Raw genomic sequence first — 15,774 nt, forward strand, 5'->3', positions numbered from 1 at the left:
AATCCATCAATATATGAAAAGGATTATATTTCAAGACCAAATGGGATTTATCCCAGGAATCCCAGGCTGGTTCAATGTATGAAAATCAATCAGTGTAATTCACTACATTCATAGAATAAAGGACAAAAATCACATGATCATCTCAGTTGACAAAGAGATGCCATCTGACAAAATTCAGCAGAAAACCCACAACTAACATCATACTCAACGGTGAAATACTGAACACTTCTCACCTAAGATCAAGAGTAAGACAAAGATGCCCACTTTTGCCACAAAAGGCCCTCGCCTTTACAATTAGGGAAGAAAAAGAAATAAAAGGCATCCAGATTGGAAAGGAAGTAAAACCATGTATATTTTCAGATGGCATGATCTTGCCTATAGAAAATCCTAAGGAATCCAAAACACATTAAAACTAATAAACAAGTTCAGCAGGGTTGCAGGATAGAGGACCTATATAAAAGTCAGTTGAATTTCTATACAATTGCCATGAATAATCTAAAAATGAAATTAGGAAAGCAGTTCCATTTTCAATAGCATCTAAAAGAATAAAATGCTTATGAATAAATGTAACAGACGAAGTGCAAGATTTGTACACCAAAAACTATAAAACACTGCTGAAAACAGTGAACCAGAAACACAAAAACTTAGTTATTTTTCTTCCAGTGAGCATGTAATTCTTAATTGATTTGAGTTTGCAAATAGACAAACAGATAAAAAAAAAAAAAAGAACAACAAAGAAAAAAAGACGACAAAATTGGATTCTCTGTCATCTCTCGCCCAAGAGAGAATAGGCTTTCATTATACACCCAACAGAGATCACCAAATAGTCAGACCATAAGAGCAAATCCCCAGTCATTGCTGCCACCAATTCAGATTAACTTATTGAAGGTATACAAGCCAGAAATGAAAACAAATACATAATATCAGTAGAAAAAGAAAAAAAGAACTAGAAGTTCAGAAAAAGTTCTGTTGCCACCGAGGATGTACAGGTAAATTGATTTAATTTGTCTCCATTGGATTAATCCCCTCAAACATCTCAGTGGATGACCTTCAGAACTGATAAAATACAATTTTCAAAAAGTTAATGTGTCTCTCTCATACAAATAAAATAAACACATGACAAAGATTTTATTCAACTTATTAATGAGGAAGCCAGTAAGATATGAAAACTGCCTCCAAGATCATGTGAGAAGCTGGGCCTTTTAGCAACAGTAAAATAAGATTGCTGCCAGAAGGGACAAATCTATAGAGACAGAAAATAGACTAGTGGTTGACAGGGACTGCAGGGAGAGGGAAATAGGTGATGACCTCTGATATAGAGAGAGTGCCTTTGGGGGGTGATGAAAATGTTCTGAAATGAGAGATTTTGGTTCACAGATGTGAATATACTAAAACCAGTGAATTATACATTTAAAAGAGTGGATTTTATGGTACGTGAACCTCAGTAAGGCTGTTTTAAAATGGGAAGTATGACTCCCAACTCTTCAGAGCTGAGCATAGTGACTTGCTTCCAGAAAGTTCAGTGTAGAAGGGGGTGGGAGGTGAGAGAGAAACCATGCAGTGGGGAAACCTGAAAACACTGCCTCTATCAGCTGGCCAAGGTCATCAACCATCCTCAGTCACATTGATACAGTATACCCTCGATATGATGTGATTAAAATGGCACCTTACCTACGTCTTTCTCCCAATAACCCATAATTCCAGTCTTATCATGAGAAAAACATCAGATAAATTCCAATAGGGAGGCATCCCGTAGAATACCTGACAAGTATTCTTCATAACTATCAAGGTCATCAAAAACAAGGAAGGCCTGAGGCACTGCCGTAGCTAAGAGGAGCCTAGGGAGAGATGACAGTTGTATGTAATGTAGTCCTTGGATGAGTTCTTGGCACAGAAAAAGGACATAAGATAAAAAAAACTATGGACTTGAGTCAATTATGTATCATCAGTGGGTCATTAATTGTAACAAACGTACCATACTAATGGGAGATGTTAGTAATAGGGGGAACGAAGTGTGGGGTATATGGAAACTCTCTGTACACTCTTCCCAATTTTTCTGTAAATGTAAACTGTTCTGAAAAATAAAGTCTTTTAAAAAATAAATGAGATCCTACTGTGCCTCTGGAAACCTTCTCATAACTTTCCCCAAAGTTACTAGGTGTTAAGAGAGAAAAAAGGTACTATTTTCAAATAAAGTTTTTAAACACCTGGTTGAACAATATAAAAGATTTTTTAAATTACATGACTTCTCAGAGCCTTTTCATTCTTAATATAGGTAGTGGCTCTCTAAGCAGCATTTCCCAATGTTATTTGACCCTTTCTTTGCATAAGGCCTGCAAACACCCTTCCAATATTAACTATTGCTCTTTTAATACAGTGGTTCCCAGACATGAGAATTTCATGAACCCTGTAGAATTTTTTTTTCAAAAAGTTTGGGACCAAACATTGTCAACTTTTCATTATAGCAAATAGGGATCTTTAAAACAGAGCATTTTGCTGTCACCATTGTTTCCTAAAATAAAACACTTCAGTACCTCTAAAGGTGGGAAGTATGTAATTAATTGGAGAGTGTTCCTTGAAATGGTATACATTTGTACTCCATTGTCCTTATGTTTCTCATTTGGCTGTGGACTTTGTGAACCAGCTCAGGGCCTCGGACCATCACTTTGGGACCTCGGGTTCCTTGGGCAGTGGCGCAGTTGACTGTTCCTCCTGTGCTCTTCCCGCAGAGGCGCTTGCCTTCAGCTGCTTCACCGAGCTCATGAAGAGGATGAACCAGAACTTCCCCCACGGAGGCGCCATGGACACGCACTTTGCCAACATGAGGTCGCTAATCCAGGTAGGACCTTGTGCTTTTCAATAATATAACTTATTCCGGCTCAGCCCAATGGACCGCAAGCCAACTTAATAGCCACGCCTTGTTTAACTTGATTCAGTCTCTCAATCCTACTTAACTCAGCCCAGTTGAGTTAAACTAAAAAACTCAATTCAACTCAACCTTCACTCAGCAGCTCAACTCCACTACATTCATTCTCACTGAGCATTTATTTGTTCAGGCACTGTGGCTACACTGATGAACAAGACATGGCCCTCGCCCTTAACAGGATGTTTGAATGTATTGGTCCTTTTCTGCAAAGAAATATTTGAGTATATTTCTCTCTCGCTCGCTTTCTCTCGCTTTCTCTCTCTCTCTCTCTCTCTCTCTCTCTCTCTGTCTCACACACACACACACACACGCACACACACACCTCTTTTGAGATCAATTCATGTACCATAAAATTCACCCTTTTAAAATGTTCAATTCAGTGATTTTTAGAATATTCACGGGTGTGAAATCATCATCACTATCTAATTTCAGAACACTTTCATCACCCCAAAAAGAATCCCCATACCCATTAATGTCAATCCCTCCCCAGCTCCTGGCAACTACTAATCTACTTTCTGTCTCTGTAGATTTACCTATTCTGGACATTTCATATAAATGGAGTCACACAATATGTGGCCTCTTGTGTCTGACTTCTTTCACTTAGCATCATGCTTTCAAGGTCCATCTATGTTATAGCATATATCTGTACATCATTCCTTTTTATTGCCGAATATTCCATTGCATGGATAGACCACATTTTGTTTATCCATTCATCCACTGATAAACACTTGAGTGGTTCCCACTTTTTTTGCTGTTATGAATAATGCTGTTGTGTACATTCATGTACAAGTTTTTATATGGACATAGGTTTTCATTTCTCTTGGGGATATACCTAGGAGTGGAATTACAGCTGCACCAGTTTGCATTCCCACCAGCAACATATAAGGGTTCCAGTATCTCTTCATCCTCACCAACGCTTTGTTGTCTGTCATTTTTATTATAGCCATCCTAGTGCATGTGAAGTGGTCTCTCATTATGGTTTTGATTTGCATTTTCCTAATTGCTAATGATGCCCATTTGTTGCATCTCTCGTGCTTATTGGCTATTTGCACATCTTCTTTAGAGAAATGACGGGGTTAGGTTGAGCTAGGTTGACTTCCACCTCAAATCCTTTGCCCATTTTTAAACTCCACCTGGTTGTTAAGGGCTGTATGGTATCTGGTGTGGGGAGGTAGCATCATTTATTCAGCTGTCCCCTCTTGTCTAGCCTTTGCCCAGGAGACTGATGCCTATCTTTCCCTTCTCTGACAGATCCTGGACTCAGAGCTCTTCGAGCTGATGCATCAGAATGGGGACTACACTCACTTCTACTTCTGCTACCGCTGGTTCCTGCTGGATTTCAAGCGAGGTACAGACTTCAAACTGGAAACTTGTTCTCAGACTCTTTGTAGCAGAATCTCAGGGGAAAAGGTACCAGGGAGGTGAGGCTGGGAGGTGTTGTAACAAAGCCAGTGGAAGAGAGTCATGCCCATTTGTTGAGTTCTGACTATCAGTTCACCCAACTTCTCTTGCAGAGACACTATGCAGTAGGTGTTGTCACAATCCCCATTTTACAGATGAGGAAACTAAGACTGAGAAGAACTAAATTCAGAGCTAGGAATAATAAAGCCAGGATCTGAGCCCCACTCTGGCTACCTAAGCCCAGTTCCCTTCCATTCTATTAAGCCGCTTATCAGAGGCCAAGAACTCGGAAGCCCATAGAGCATCTTTCACACGTGACTTAGAAATGATGTCTGACACGGTGCATTGCTGTCATGCCAATTTGGGGTGATGCTAATAATATCTAACCTGTATGGAGGTGTTTATTAAGGTCCAGGCACTGTGCTGAGCCATTTCTATGTATTATTTCTTCAGTCCTTTATTACTGTTAGTATCACCGCACTTACAGATGAGGAAAGAGAAGGGCTCATGGAGGGGAAGTAACTAGCCCAAGGTCACCTTACTAGTAAGTGATGGGGCCAGGATTCAGACTGAGTTTATTGGACATAGGAAGCCTTACTTTTCATCATTGCTCGATTCTATCTCTTTACCAGACCCAGAGACAGCAGCCAGCTCTGCCTGGGTGCAGGGGGAAAAGGAGATACCCCCATTGGTGCTAAAAGAGATGGAGGGAGCAGGGAGAGAGGGGGACACTGACCAAGGGGCAGGGCAAGGACAGGTCAATGTAAATCAAATCTGCATGTGCCCGGTTCCTCCACTTACAGGATGTCAGAGTTGGAAACTTACAACCCACCTGGTTTGCATAGCCTATTCTACAGAGGGGAAAACTGAGGCTTCTGTCAAATGACAGCGTCCAGGTCTCCTGTCTCCTGGCCTGAGCTCTGTCCACTGCTCCAGGACAGAAGCGCGGACCATGGCTGGCCTGGGATCTTTCCGGAGGGAGGGCAGCACCGTGAGCTCAGTGACTGACCCTTCCCCTGCGCGTGTGTGTTGGTGTCCCGGCAGAACTCATCTATGATGACGTCTTCTCTGTTTGGGAGACCATCTGGGCAGCCAAACATGTGTCGTCTGCCCACTATGTCCTGTTCATCGCGCTGGCGCTGGTGGAGGTCTACCGTGACATCATCTTGGAGAACAACATGGATTTCACAGACATCATCAAATTTTTTAATGGTATCCATGTGACCAGGGTCTTATCTGAGGGATGCAGGCTTCTGGAGGGCCCCTTCCTGGGGCCTGGAGAGGGATGGAGGGTCACTGAGACTGATACACCATGAAGGGGATGGAGGAGGGTTCTCCCCACTTCTTGCAGCTATTTCCAAATGGATGAGTTAACATCTTGTAATGCTGAGTGATCCCTGTGTGTTTTTCTCAGGGATCTGGCAGAAGGGGCCTAGGTGTTGAAATCAGGCTCAGGGAGCATCCCTGGCTCTGCCATTAATCAGCTGTGCCATGGACACGTCACTTCCCCTCTCTCTAAACATCTGCTTCCGCATCTGGGAAATGGAGTAACAGTGTCTTCTTCAGAAGGTTGACGTGTGTAGGGAAAGCAGATACAGGAAAGCAGTTGAAATGGCATGAAACAGGCACAGTCTTTGCAATCAAACAGAGATGGATTCTGATCCCAGCCTTGCCACCTGGGGGCTGTGTGACTTGGGCAAGTGACTTTATGTCTCTGGGCTTCAGAGTCCTTGGGGATAAAATGGTACTAACACCTCCCTCACGGAGATGTCAGGAGGATTAAATGAGACCACAAGGATATAAAGCCCATCAGTCAGATGGTACTTGGCTCATAGCTGTTACTATGAATAGAAGCTGTTGCTACTATCAATATTATCACTATTAAAACATTTTCTTAAACTAAGGAAGGTTTTGGAAAAAGCAAAAGAAGAAAAAAGCCACCTGTGATGACCTTACACTGGAAACATTATTAGTTTCCTTTAAAGAAGCTGTTTTATTTTGGAGTGATTTTAGATTTAGAGAAAAGTTGCAAAGATAGTACAGAGAGTTCCCAATACACTTCACCCAGCTGCCCCTAATGTTAATATGTTACCTGATCCTAGTACATTTGTAGAACAAAGCAATTAACATTGATATATTATTATCAACTAAACTACAGACTGACTTGATTTCACTTGGTTTTTAACTAATGTCCTTTTTCTGCTCCAGGATCCAATCCAGGAAACCACGCTGTACTTAGTGGGTTCATTTTTTAAAAAATGTTTTTTCCATCTAGTCTTTCCCAAAGTAATGGATATTTTTATGTTGTTACCATTTCAGAATCCAGTTGTATCTAGGGTTTTTTCCGCTTAATGTTTTAAAAACCATCTTCTATATAATCATTTTTTAAGACAGCAGAATATACCTCAAGTGACTGTTCATAACTTACTGAACCGTCCCTTCTGATTGGGCATCTAGGTTGTTTTTGGTTTGAGGGTGTGATTGAGAACCCAAAGCAATTCCTGTCTTAGCGTGGAGGTTCTCAAACTTTCTCAGTTCATGGCACCCCTGATGTCTCCGTAAAGTTTTCGTGGCACTCGGACCAAAAGTTCCATTCACTAACTAGTTAGGTCCAAACCACCTAATAAGTATATCTCTCCTAACAACTTAGTAGCCATTTGAAAAAATAATACGTGTAAGTCAAAAGAAAATCGTATTTTTATTTTATATTTAAATAAGTACAGTTACTGGGACTTCCCTGGCGGTCCAGTGGTTAAGACTCCGTGCTCCTGATGCAAGGGACATGGGTTCAATCCCTGGTCAGGGAACTAAGATCCCACACGCCACACGGCGTGGCCAAAATAAATAAATAAAAATAAATAAATAAATAAGTACAGTTACTAATGGGTGTGTTCACCTGTTGGGCTTTGCACAACTTCTCAAACCTTGGAATCGTTTTGAACCCCACCACCTTCATTTCCTATTCCACAGTGATTTTCACATGATAGTTGCTTTTATCACGGCAACTGCTTGCTGAAAACCTAGTTTTTGCAAAGCTAGAAAGCCGTTAATAGGAATGTCATGAAATTTGCAAACTCACTTGCATTAGCAGTTTATGTGGTGTTCAGTAGATGTGGAAGATAGCTGTATTTCCCTCAAAGTTTCCATGTGTTCACTGTGGCACCCTGGGATTCCTCAGCACCCAGTTTGGGAACCACGGTGTTAGTGTTTTTTGTTTGTTTGTTTGTTTTTCTTCTACCAAATCATTTCTTTCTTTCTTGTTCTGTTTTGTTTTTCTGAGGTTTTTTTTTAATGTTACTTATCCCTATTTTTATTTGTTTTTATTTCAACTTTTATTTATTTATTTATTTACTTGCCTGTGTCAGGTCTTAGTTGCAGAGCGCAGGATCTTCGTTGCGGCATGCAGGATCTTTCATTGCAGCATGCGGGCTTCTCTCTAGCTGTGGCATGCAGGTTGTCTCTCTCTAGTTGTGGTGCGCAGGCCCCAGAGCGCGTGGGCTCTGTAGTTTGCAGCATGTGGGCTCAGTAGTTGTGGCACGTGGGCTTAGTTGCCCCATGGCATGTGGGATCTTAGTTCCCTGACCAGGATTCAAACCCACGTCCCCTGCACTGGAAGGTGGGGACTACCACTGGACCACCAGGGAAGTCCCCAAATGAGTTCTTTATGATAAATGTCTAAGTTTAGGATTATTCTGCTTTGAAGAGCTGATCATTTTATGTCACTCTCGACAAAGTGATTACTGGTCCTTTCTCCCCTCCCCTCCCCCTCTCCTTCTGTTGCTTCCTTCCTTCTCTACTTTTAAGCATCTACCCTGTGCCTGGCATTGCTTTCTTAAAAGGTGTCCAGTCATCATGTTTGTAGGAGGGTGGTGGGAGGACCTAATTTTTTTTTTTAAACACACACACTGAGAGTCAGCTTCGTCTCGTTTGATCTCACGGTAACCTTGTGAAGTAGGTACTGTTATGGTTCCCATTTTACAGATGAGAAAACCAAGGTCTGGAGATGCAGGCCTTCCCCAAAGTCTCTGCTTCCAGAACTGCTCTGGGGGTGATGCCAGATGATGATGATGATGGGGATGCCCCAGAGACCTCTCTGGGCACTGAAAGTGCATCCCGAGGATGGACACAGAAGGAGGCTCATGAGATTTTACTTCCGCTCTTTCAGAAATGGCCGAGCGACACAACACCAAGCAGGTCCTGAAGCTGGCCCGGGACCTCGTGTACAAGGTGCAGACCCTGATTGAGAACAAGTGAGGACCACGTCACCCAGGCAGCGTCACCCAAGCCTCTGCCCACCTGCCTGTCCTGCCTGCTTCTCCTCCTGGCTGCCCAGGGAGCAAGGTCCTGGCATCTGTTCCCGAGCATGGACCTCTGTGCAAAGAGAAAGTACCCCAACTTTGGCCACCAGGCAGGTGGGATCAAGGGATTGCCCCTTCAGTTCAGCCTTACGTTTTTCTGTTTGACCAAAGATTGCCCAAGTCTGGGATTTCTCCCTTGTGGGAGTTGGGAGTTGTTGGTGTGCGGAGGGAACATCTTCGTTCATGGTCCCCAGAATGGTCTCCTCCCTCTTCTCTCCCATCCCTCCAACTGTCTTGTCGGATGAGACTTGGGGAGGGAACTTTTTGGAAACTGGTATAGGAGAGGTCTGTGGGGCTACCTCTGTACTTTGAAAGGGGCCTTTGGAGATGTTCCAGAACATGGCTGGAAGGTTGGCCTGGAGCAGAGCACTGTTGACATTTAATGCTTTTTGGAGGGATGCTGCCCTGTGCACTGTTGGAATTTGAGCAGCATCCCTGGCCCCTACCTACTACGTGCCGGTAGCACCCTCCTCCCCAGCCCCTTGTGACATCCCGGAGCACCTCCAGACATTGCCAAATAGCCCCATTTGAGAACCACTGGCTTGGAGGAGGGGCTACAAGTGTATCTCCCTCTCCACTTTCTTTGTACCTGAGCCGCCTATATCCTGAGATTTTCTTCCATTTAGAAAAGGCACATGGGGTCCTTTGCACATCTCTCTTGGGGTCCGGGATTTCAACCATTGTATATTTCTCATTTTTTCTCCTCCACCTGGCCCAGGAGAGACTTTTTTCTTCTTTTAAAGAAAGACGTCTGCCTGTGAGAAGTGTCTGTAAGCATGAGATAGGCCTCTTCCGGGTCCTGCTCAGGGGCCCCCGGGCAGGGCAGAGTCCACATCCCCTTCCTCTCTTCCTAGGAAGGACCTCGCCTCTCCTTCCATACATCGGGTCTGATGTTCCAGAAGCTTGGAAGATGTGTGTTAGTGCAAGCCACTTGTTTAGGGAGGCTGGCTTTTCTCTAAGTGCCCTTGCTCACTCAGGACAAAGGAGGGAAAGGAGGACAGAGGTTGGCCCAGGTAGGGTATGGCGGGTGTTTTCCTTGGGAAAGAAACATCAGCTGATGAACTGGTGCCAGGGTCACAGACCAGACTGGAAATGGTCCCCTCCATGTCTTCACACAGAGGGTCACCAATCCCCAAACAGACCCTAAGCAAGCTAGTTTACCTGCCTACCTGTCCTCCCAAGAGAGTGGTCCTGCCAGCCCTTCTCTCCCGAGAGTGTACGAGAGTCGGGAGAAACAGTGAGAGTTGGGGAGGGATGCTCGTCCCAAGAATGGCAGGTAGGATTTTGGAGAGGGTAGGAGACTCGTCAAGCACTTTGAAGCATTCGCAGAGAGAGTGCATTAGTCCTTCCGTCCTGAGCAAACCAGGAAGGGGAGCAGTCCCTGCCTGGCGTGCTTGTGAAGGCACTTCCCTTGGACCCAGCACTTTAGGTTGCACTGAACTTCCGCCTGAGTATGGTCTCCTGGGCAGGATGGATGAGACTAGATGGCCCTCGCTTCCAAAGAACGCTCCGTGAGAAATGCATCTCCTCGCCCTAGTCCCCCACCTTCCCAAGATGGGAGAAAATGTATGAAAGTCCCCTCCAGATAAAAGTTTATATTGCCATTCAACTGTTCACTACAGAGGATGTTATTTTAGCAAGACCCAGGTCCTAGACCTTCCGATTCTTATTTATTTTTTGACAGACTAGTCTGAAAGTACAGCACAAAATCTCTTCTCTGCCTTCTCTCGTGGTGTTCCAGAGAGCGTCGTGGTTGTGATTTGGAATAACTCCTATTTATTCGGCTTACTGTGTTTATTTGGATCTTTGTACGTTGTGTGTGTCCTTGTGTCCCTGAATCGTATGCGTGCGAGTTGTTTTATCTATGGAGTGCCCTCCTTTTCTCAGTGTTGCCAACATATCTTGTTGCAGTTTACTACAGAGTTGTGTCTATATAGAGAGAAAATATATAAACAGAAACATGTGAACCTGGGTTATTTTTTGTTTCTTTGTTTGGGGATTTTCTTTTTAATTTGAAAAAAAGAAATGCTTGCTTCTGAAGACTGTGTCCTCATACCCCACCCTCCACCCCACCTCAGTGACCCAGACACAGAGAGGGACGTATTCTTATGATAGCTCCCTGGTCTTTCCCCTGAAAGTTCAAGGCTGGTGAATCTCGTCTCATCCTTTGTATCAGTTAGCTGTTACCACAAGTAATGCTGTGTAACAAACCACCCCAAATCTTAGTGGCTTCAAACAGCCATTTATTTAGCTTGTGATGATTCTGTAGGTCAACAATATGAGCTGGGTTCAGCTGGGTGGTTCTTCTGGTCTCAGCTCGACTTCTTTGTGTGTCTCTGATCAGCTGATGGCCAGCCAGGCAACTCTGCTTTTGACAGTTGGCCAGCTGTTGGCTAGGATAGTGGGAGAAACTGGGCCATGTATCTCTCATCCTCCATTAGGCTAGCTCAGGCTTGTTTACATGGCCATGATGGCAGTTTCTAAGAGAGCAAACAGAAGTGTGCAATGCCTCTTGAGACCTAGGATTGGAATTGGCATAAAGTTATTTCTACTATATTCTTTTGGTCAAAGAAGTCATATGGCTGAGCTCAGATTGAAAGGATGGAGAAATAGATTCCGCCAGTTGATGGGAGGTTTTGAAAAGTGACAATGAAAAGGGCTGTAAATACAGGCACGGAAATAATTGAGTATTTTTGCAAACAGTCTACCATGTATCCCAAGGTCCATGCACAGGAGGGGTCCCAAGATGGTCAGCCATTGGACTCAAGAGTATACCTCTAAGTTGATGCCTCACTGTATCCCCACTGCTGAGCTAGCTCCTCTCTCACCCCCAGTGTTCCCATAGACCATCAACTTATCTCCTCAATATCTATGATTCCCACTCACGGCTGCCATTCTGAGCCACAGTCTTTGGGCAATGGAGACCTCACATGGATCTCCACCCCCATGCACCAAGGGAAACTTCTGGTTTTCCGCTGCAGAAGCAAAGCTTGATTTAATCTAATGAGCACCCATCAAAACTTCAGGTTTTCTATAGAAAAAGTTAGTTTCCAAATAGGCCAGCAAAGTAAAGGAGTTTCAGGTGGCATTGGTGGCCTGGCTGAGCCCAAGTCACCACTTTCTTGGAAGATTGCCAGCAGAGGTAAGTCTGAAGCCACACAGCAGCGGGAAGGTGGGGACTTGTCTTTTGCTGGCCCCCATGGGGCTCTCTTAGTGGGAAGGTCTGCTTCTTCCTGGGAGAAGCTTCTGAGAGCAAAGACTGGCCCTGATGTTCTGACCATCCTTTGAAGCCACTGGTCTCATTTCCCCAACTCCAGCCATAGCTTGGTACACATGGCCCTCCTCCTGGAGGACCCCACTATTCTTGCAGCTGCCTGGCACCACCAGACCTGGGTACCACCAGCATACCTGTTATGTGTGTACAAATGTGCAGTTACATGCACTATTGACTTACGGTAAAGGATGATGTATTTTGTGGGAAAAAAATCCTAAGAGAATGTTTTGCTTTTGTAAAGTTTTTCCTAAACACATGCATCTGCACCTTGCATAGATGTGAGAAGATGAGTCTCGGGCCACTAGGCACGTTTTCGTGACTCGAAGCAGGAATGGAGAAGGGGTCTTTGCTGCCATGCGTACGGCACACACAGTTGTCACTGTGGACCCCTCCTCCCCCCTTTTTCTTCTTCTTCCTCCGCCACCTCCTCCATCTTTTCCTCCATTTCTTTATCTTCTCCTTCCCCCATCCCTCCGATTCCTCTCCTCTGCCCCTTCTGCCTCCTTTCCTTGTAGCCATGGGCATGTGGACACTGTCCGTCACCATGTCTTCTGACTGAATGTTGCTGTTCTCATTCAGAACAACACTGCTGGGTTTAGACCCTCTGGCTGCTCTGTCATCTCTCTTCTAAATCACATTCCATTTTCTTTTCACCTCGAGCTTTCCATTTGGCTTGTGGGAGAGGCCATGGGGCAACTGAGAAGCACTTATGCAAAGAGTTTGGGAGGCCCCGACCATCCCATTTCAGAACGGCTGCAACCATTTATGCCATCCTGTTTCATCTTCCTTCTTATCCCTCCCTCCATCTCTCCCAGGCCTGAGGTCCCAGCAGCCCATCGGAGAAAGGAGGTGAGGGTACAGTCAAGGGCAGTGGGAGGAAGTGGTTTAGATTTCTTTCCTTTTCAACAGATACTCAAGTTTGAGAGACATTAGATCCATCAATCAATGAGTCTTCTCCCCAGGTTTTATGACAGCATCAAACTCAAGTCACCTGCAGTCCACCTTTTGATTTGGACCATATCTGTGTACCATCTGTACTATTATATCTTTACTAGTCTTCTTTTTTCTTTTTACTTTTCGGCCACACCGTGTTGCATGTGGGGTCTTAGTTCCCCGATCAGGGAGCGAACCTGCACTCCCTGCAGTGGAAGCGCGGAATCTTAACCACTGGACCGCCAGGGAAAGTCCCTTTACTAGTTTTCTTTAAATCAACTCATTTTTTAAAACTTCAAACTTATGGCAAGCCAGAATCATTTGCATAAACAGAAGATGGTTGTAAAAATAAATCTTATTTTGCCAAAATACTATTTCCCACCAAAGGCTTTCTGAAGCTTGCTCTCTTGCCATTAAGAAGAGATGCGCTAAGCGTTTGAGAGGTTAAAGACGTGCTAGCACCTGACGAGCCTTTCTTCTTGGAGGACTTCAAGGAGGATTGAAGTGGGAGTGACTTTCTCACCACACCAACTAAAATCAGGTCCTATATCTTTATCCACATGCTTGGGGAGGGATGACTTAGGATCCCAACTCTGCCGCTTCCTGGCTGTGTGGCTTTGGGCAAGTGACCTTGCCTCTCTGAGCCTTGGTTTGCATTTCTGTGAACTGGGGGTAATAATGCCTCCCTTGGGTCTGGATTCAGTCCTGGCCCCCCTCTTTCCACTGGGACCCTCTGCCCCTAGCATCACTGGGGATGATTTCCTGGTTGGGACCTCAGTTTCCCTGAGTTCCCATCATCTGTCTTGCTCAGGTTCTCAGGTGAATCTTTGACACAGCTCCTGAAGGAGAACTGGGGAAGGGATGAGCTCTGAGCCCTCTGGGGCTATGACAGAGCAACTGGAGTTAGGTGTGGTGAGGCCATCAGTTCTTGGCAGGAGCAAACCCCGCTCTGACTCTGCAGTTTGCATCGGGTTCTGCTGAATCAGGGAAGGGCTCTCAGGTCTCTGTGCTGCAGGCTTTTAAGCTGCTGGACACATTGAGAGCTTGAGCCCAGGACAGGTATAGACTCTAGAAGGAGCACAGTTTGATCCTTTTTGAAGTGCCAGCTTGCCAATCCGTTGCTAAGTCAACCTAGTAGAATTCAAATGACCTACAGAACGATGCTGTTCCCTAGGGACTTTCCATTACATCGGGGTGCTGGGCAGGAATCCTGCAGTATCTTCCTGGCTTGCTTTATTCAGTCTTGTGGGCACAGTGATTTCCAGCCTCGGCAGGTAAAGGGCTCCTGCAAATAAAGAATACCTCTTATTATGATGAACAGAAAATAAGACAGACAGATCCCTCTGTCTCTTGTCAAATAAAGACAGTGTCTGTGTAAATGCTTCTGCTTCATAGGCTGCAGATTTGCTCCCTTTGGCATTGCTGAAATTGTTGAAGGAGAAAATTAAGGAACTTGGGAGCTACTGTAAGGTTATTACATAGAGGAGGCGGCTCATCCCTAGCTCAGGTGGGTGACCTGAAGCTGAGTTTGGGCTTCTTCTTGGCGGCATCTACTTGCTGCTTTTTGCACTGGGATGCTGCCTGGGCCTCCTGGAATCTTCCCACAGAAGCCTGACTCACATCAAAGTGCTGATGACACTTGAAACATACCACTGGTCTTCGAGTCCATTTGGATACCATGTGGTGGCTTCCTAGGTTTTCTATTACTTTATTCCATTATTCTATTACTTTTTAAAGTAATTATTGTCATTTTTTTCTGAAAGACAAATGCAAGCTGCATTCTCTGTGGTTTGTGTGTTTTCAAAATAATAGAATCGCTCTAATAATATAATATTGTTATTTACAGATGTTCTTAGTTGAACATTTAAAACCAAAAGAGTTTGGTGAGCTGGGTCGGGGCAGAGATCACAAATTCAGGTGTTATTTTGCCTCCATCACAGAGTCTGACAGACCTGGATTCAAATCCCAGCTCTGCCACTGATCAGCTGTGTGACTTTGGGCAAGTGACTTTGTCTCTCTGAGCTTCAGTTTTCACTTTTGTGAAATGCAGATAATAAAGCTTCCCTTAAAGAGAGAGTTTGGTATCAAATGTTTTTGCTTGCCTGGCATCCTTGCCCCATTCTAGGACCAGCAACTTCTCCCATCTTCTGGGGAAATGTATCTCCTACGTTATAACTATAGTTATAGTCTATTGAGATTGCTGACAAGCCCCTCCCCCCAAGGTGGGCACATGACTCAGTTCTGGCCAATCAGATTCCATCCCTGGGAAGAGAGCGGTTCACTCTTTCTTCTGGGCAGTCTAACTAGAGGGGTACCAGCCTGGTGCTGCCTGTGACTATGTCTCTTGCAGGTAGCGGAGCAGGCATGGCTGCATCCAGCTACTCAAGTGAAGTCTTTAGAGCTCCATCTTTGTCTATCTGGTGGTTCCACTCTTGTCCATGTTGGCTTATACAGGTCCCATGCCCATCTCTGAACCAATCATTCTGACTGGGTTTGACTGGCCAGAAGGACTCATTTGTCCATCCTAAAGCCTGGGGTGGTCAGAGAGTTGCTGAGGGTCATTCCCCAAGGGAAGATTAGGGCGCTCTTCCCAAAGAAGGACAATGGGTCTTGATAAGCAAAGGCAACAGACTGACTCCATCCCTGGCAGAGAGAGCAATGTGTACAAAGGGGTGGAGCTGTGAAGAGACCTACTGTGAGCTCAGAATTCAGTGTGGCTGGAGGGAGAGGCGCAGGGTTGGGTGAATGACAAGAAAGAAGCTGGAGAGAGAGGTTTGGACTGGATCGTGAGGGGCCTCATGTTCCCCAAATAACAGTGAAGTTTCCACATCAGTGGGATTGTCCATGGAGGGGTGAGATAGGTCCTTACTGCCTGACACCCC

At 44.8% G+C, this 15,774-nt stretch overlaps 1 protein-coding gene across 4 annotated transcripts in view; it reads left to right on the forward strand.

The window, feature by feature from the left end:
- Window positions 1-15,166, forward strand: part of SGSM1 (small G protein signaling modulator 1) — an 82,339-nt gene extending 67,173 nt beyond the window's left edge. For 2 of the 4 annotated variants that reach the window (XM_004323326.4, XM_073790247.1), the window contains 4 exons: window positions 2,730-2,839; window positions 4,178-4,274; window positions 5,372-5,539; window positions 8,493-15,166. In XM_004323326.4, the coding sequence (XP_004323374.2) occupies window positions 2,730-2,839; window positions 4,178-4,274; window positions 5,372-5,539; window positions 8,493-8,581 (464 nt within the window). In that variant the 3' untranslated portion in view covers window positions 8,582-15,166. The remainder of the gene's footprint in view (window positions 1-2,729; window positions 2,840-4,177; window positions 4,275-5,371; window positions 5,540-8,492) is intronic. The other 2 variants (XM_073790249.1, XM_073790250.1) reach the window with 1 other exon arrangement.
- Window positions 15,167-15,774: the final 608 nt, after the last annotated feature.

This window comes from Tursiops truncatus, chromosome 13, assembly GCF_011762595.2.
Source record: "Tursiops truncatus isolate mTurTru1 chromosome 13, mTurTru1.mat.Y, whole genome shotgun sequence".
Classification (NCBI taxonomy): domain Eukaryota; kingdom Metazoa; phylum Chordata; class Mammalia; order Artiodactyla; family Delphinidae; genus Tursiops; species Tursiops truncatus.